The sequence below is a fragment of the Amblyomma americanum genome, chromosome 9, assembly GCF_052857255.1.
Source record: "Amblyomma americanum isolate KBUSLIRL-KWMA chromosome 9, ASM5285725v1, whole genome shotgun sequence".
Classification (NCBI taxonomy): domain Eukaryota; kingdom Metazoa; phylum Arthropoda; class Arachnida; order Ixodida; family Ixodidae; genus Amblyomma; species Amblyomma americanum.
In genome coordinates, this window is record NC_135505.1 from 138446394 (window position 1) to 138451194 (window position 4801).

The following is a 4801-nucleotide window of genomic DNA, read 5'->3' on the forward strand; positions in this document are numbered from 1 at the left end:
CCAACTTACCTGGTGCAGCAGTCACTGGATCACTAAATGGCTAAGCAAGATGGCGCGAGTATTATCTATACCGTGTAAATTTTTGTTGAACCTACTACAGTATGAACAGCAAATGAGACTGGCCACTGCACCTCGGTTATGCCACAAGCAACCCAAGCCGACATTAATACAAGGGCACTACACACTCAAAGCATTACCAATTCAGCTCTGACAATTGCCAAGCCTGCTTCTCTGAGCAATTCTGACAGATTAATACAACATGGAAAGGACACAGCAGAGTAATAAATATGACAAGAGCCTTTTTATTCACAACCACCCAGCCGCAAAACTAGCTGGCTGGAGGTGCCGAAAAAAAAAGCCAAAACTTAATAAAGACGCTGTGGGGGCCCCATCGTAGACTTGATGTGCAGAGACCTGATGTTCTGCCAGTTCTTTTTCAACAGGAACACCAAGTGGTTGATGGCCAGGTTGATGTTCTGGGCCAGCTCATCAGGGCTCATCTTAACATTGCCCACAGCAACTGCGAGACACAGGACCTGAACAGAAAAAAAAAGTATTCCACAGCGTACACCACAAACCACACCAAGAAGTGCAATAGGATGTCCAGTTCACTCAGAGGGTGCACAAGTAATCAATGAAACTATTCATTGCCCAGTACTAAACTCATCATAGGCAATACAACTGTTAGGACTGCTAGTCCAACACAATGCCACAAACCTACAAGCTAATCAATGTGCAAAAACATCCTAGTTGTGATACTATGGTTTTAACTTTTAGATACTGTTTTGAGACTGTCAGATATATGTAAAAAATTTTCCTTCAATCCACACAAGGGAGGGCATTAACCTAGCTTGCAGCCAAGCTCTAAACCTAATACAATGCCTGGTAGCAAAGCGATCGCCCTAGTGTGGTATGCATATATTTGCGTCATCTTGTAAACCTTGCTACTTCATGCATGTGCATGCTTGGTGCTAAACAAGGCATGTGGGTCCACCAACTCACTACAAGACTGAATCAATCGAAAGGCAACATACCTTCTTCATCTGGAACTTGATGGTGGCTTTGACCTCGTCAAGCTTGGCCATCATAGATTCGTTGTGTGTCAGCAGCGTGGGGAACTTGCCCGCCTTGTTCAGACCAGGACCCAGGAGACGGGGAATCTGCTTGATGAGCGACTTTGACGCCATGAAAGCATCGTACTTCTTGGCTGCAGTTGGGAAGGGAAAGGCACAAGTCAGCTAGACCGAGGCAGGCTTGCATAGATATTAGCAGCACAGAAAGAAGACAGCCGACTAAACAGAAGCCAATGTGGGGTCTTTGCAGCTCTTGCACATCCCTTACAGTGAGTAAAATAGAATCCATTGATTACGCCCCTGGCTTCTGTAAAGGCTTACCAGATCAGACCAAGTGTGTCTTATCACCAGCATTTCAGGTAATACATGCATTTCAAGTCAACACTCTGGTAGCATGGCTGCCGAAAACACCGAACAAGGCCTATGCCTCATTTAGGACAGCGACAAAACGAAGTAGAGAATCAGATGTTGGTCCTAGACAGCTGCCTACATCAGAAAGCCAGACAGAAAAAAAAGCTTTCCCAAGACACCACCTCCATATCCCAGCACCACATCGTAATTATAAAAGCAAAAAAAAAGTTACTGCTACTAACATGTGGCTGGAAGCGCTTTCCTGATAATGCTGTAGCGGCAATCTCCTAGCTCAAGATACACACAGACAGGCCCCCCTGACACTAGAAAAGCAAGCGGGGAAAACGCACCAAGCCTTTTGACTAGTTTCTTGCTCTTGTTCAGCTTCTTGAGAGCCTCTGTGTCCATGCAGGCCAGGTTGTTGGCCTTGGCTTCGTCACAGTGCTGCTGGTCACCAAGAATGCACACCTGGAACTTGGGCCTGGGGATGTGCTTCAGCCTGTCGATAAGGAAAAAACTTTCATGAGCAACACATGAACAGTTAACCAGCAGCAGCATATATGCATTCAACGGGGCACTACCAGTATTGCCAAGCCAATAATAGATAACAAGTACAACCTACACCTCTTTCCGCCATAAAAAGGGATGTGGGTCTTAAGAGACCACGAAGAACTGGGGACAAGTCCTTCTCCAAACAGTTTGTTTGCATAAAGACCGTCTCTGCAGAATATCCATGCTCAAAACAATCCCAAAGTACAGAACAAATAGATGATGTTCCACTTCATGTGATTGCTGTGCCAAAACTGCTCCCCAACCACCACCGTTAGAAGTTTTGTTCGATACCTTCCTAGAAGGACATGGAGCAGTGCAGCTAACGCTACAGGAGTTTTCTCATGACTCTAAGGGCACACAGGCTATGTCTATCTCCGATTTTGCTTTGGGCAATCGAAATTAGCTTAGTATCAATTTGGGAGTAGGGCAGTGATGCTATATGTTTACTGGCTTTCACATTATACACTAAATGAATTTGTTGCTTTAGTAAATTACCAGTCAAACCATTTTGTATGTTCTATTCAAATTTTTTTAAATATATTTTTACTGAGCCAAGACAGCATCACCACACAAACTGAGACTCTGATGATGCAGTTCTGTAAATGTCTCAAATAATGCAAGCATTTTTTGTCTAACAGCCTGTAACAAAGAACCAAACGTGAACCACAAATCCACTAATAATTCAAACTAACTGAGCTATTGAAGAACATTTGCACTACATAAAAAAGCAATTTCTTAGAAATTTTGACAAAGACTCATCCCTCCCTTAATGAAAAAAAAATGCTACCAACTCGTTGGAAAGCAACCCAAAGCGCCAAATTGGCACTTTGGCTACAAGTCAATGGATCTCGAGCAATGCCCGAACGCGTTAAGATAAGAACACCCCTTTCGTGCATGCACCATGCTCGGAGATGGCACAGGCTTAATCAGCGATACAGTTCATTGCCCAGTGCTAAAGTCGTCACTGCAATGATGCACGCCTGAACGGGAGGGGATATAAAAGCCGCCGCCTTCGTAACGCAACATGCGCACCAGCCATACATACGACTGTCGGCAGTCTCCTTGCGTCGCCAGCAGTCGACAAGTTATTGGTGCCGCCGAAGCGGAACACCTCCCCATTGCTTTAAGACCCTGGGTTTTTGTCCGCCCGGTTTCATTCAGAGAACCGAGCTCCCTGTACCGCTACAGGCTGTGGCGTCAGACATACGAGAACGGTCGCTAAGCCCAACGTCTCGAAAATCTGCCCTAAAATTTCAACCAAGCACAATGGCAATATTGCGAAGCCGGTTCGAATGGCATTCTAGGCTTAACGTTAAGCGGGCTCTAGCCCGATGGGGACGCCAAAGGCTGCGCGTTTCAGGTCAATTTTTCGTGCGATGCTGGTCGAAGAGCAGGCATACTCGACGGTGCCCGAGAAACGCTTGTCCTTCTGAGGGTCCTTCTGAGAGTTCTTGAGGGCGATCTGGAGTTCCACGGTCTCGAGGAACTTGCGGTGCTTGCGCGCCGACTCCTGCAGGACCGCGTTGACGCAGTCGTACAGCGTGTCCCTGCTCACTTTCGAGCTGCACAAGAAAAGCAGAAAAATTATTAGACCGCTTCAATTCAATCACTTCGCAACAGCATGCGTGGAAGTGAAGATCACGCGCTAGCAAGAGGCGGCCACCATTTCAAGAGCTTAGATTAAAAACCTTCGCAAATAAGAAATAAATTTGGTAAATCGAAAAAATAAAGTTAGCTGCATGAACAGCAAGAACTACACTATCAATAAGAGCACAAATGCAACTTGGTAGCTAATTTTCCGACAAGGATTGAAATGATTACATACCTCATGCTGAGACCGTCGACGCGCACTCTGCCACGACAAACGTGAGAAATGAAGAATATCTGTGTAGCCCGAGTAGATGATGCTGATGATGCGCTGACGATGTGCCTGAGTTGACCACGTGATTTAAAACACCCTAGGCACCCTGGTGGAAGAAAATTACGTGACGTAATTTTTCTTTCTCTCCCCCTTTTTTTCTCACTCCCGCCTTCATCCCTTCCCTCACGGCGCGATTGTGTCTGGGTTGTTACGGAACCGACGGCGTCCTGGGTTTCACTAGAAATTGTCCCTTGCAGACGGCTCGCAAGTATTGTCGCGGGTGCAATGATGGAACACCGGGCATAGCTTCCACAGGGCAGTTCGGAGCAGGTGGCGATAAGCAGGCTAGAAAAAGCGGCGTCTTTCATGGCTCCAAAGATGGCGGCCACGATGACATCGGTACAGGTCATGCGTACACCCCTAAGTATACCCCCATGCGTACCCCGTAAGTGTTGGGCTCACCTCGGCATGTTCGCTCATCTTGTAGTTTCCTGGCGGGAGGCAGTGGCAGGAAGATTAGACGGGCAAGTTCGAAGAACGCCTTCGTGGAGGGGAAGCGACATCTGCATGCGGGACGGCACGGTTTCTTCTTTCACGCGCTAGCTCCGCGTTTCACACTTTTGCAATCCACTTATCAACTTTCTCAAAACACACGCACTGAGCGAAATTCCGAGAAATGTCAAACGTGCCTCACTGTTCTTTTTCGCTGCCCTATACTTCAAAGAAACGAAAATATAAATAAGTAAAAGCACGACAGCGCGTCACCAGGCTCCTTCAAGAGCCTCTTCCCCCCCCCCCCCCCCCCTCCGCAACCGGTCACCCCCGCACCGCTCAACAATTGCGCAGTACAATACCCAACATTCTTTCCTAAATTTCTTAGATGCCTCCAGAGCCGCCTCTGTGTACTGGGAAACGTAACCCCTGTCTGCATACCTCACCGGCGCACGTGTCTCTGGTCTGGCTC

At 47.2% G+C, this 4801-nt stretch overlaps 1 protein-coding gene across 2 annotated transcripts; it reads right to left on the bottom strand.

The window, feature by feature from the left end:
* Nucleotides 1-282: 282 nt before the first annotated feature.
* On the bottom strand, nt 283-3934 carry LOC144104583 (large ribosomal subunit protein uL1-like). 2 transcript variants are annotated; one of them, XM_077637681.1, is made up of 5 exons: nt 3802-3934; nt 3377-3538; nt 1775-1923; nt 1035-1207; nt 283-536 (listed from the first exon to the last, which is right to left on the bottom strand). In XM_077637681.1, exons 1-5 carry the CDS (start codon nt 3804-3806, stop codon nt 366-368), a joined length of 660 nt encoding a protein of 219 aa, XP_077493807.1. In that variant the 5' UTR covers nt 3807-3934; the 3' UTR covers nt 283-365. The 2 variants fall into 2 exon arrangements, with proteins under 2 accessions (XP_077493807.1, XP_077493808.1); XM_077637682.1 differs by lacking the exons at nt 3377-3538; nt 3802-3934 and adding an exon at nt 3022-3110.
* Between the last annotated feature and the right edge of the window lie 867 nt (nt 3935-4801).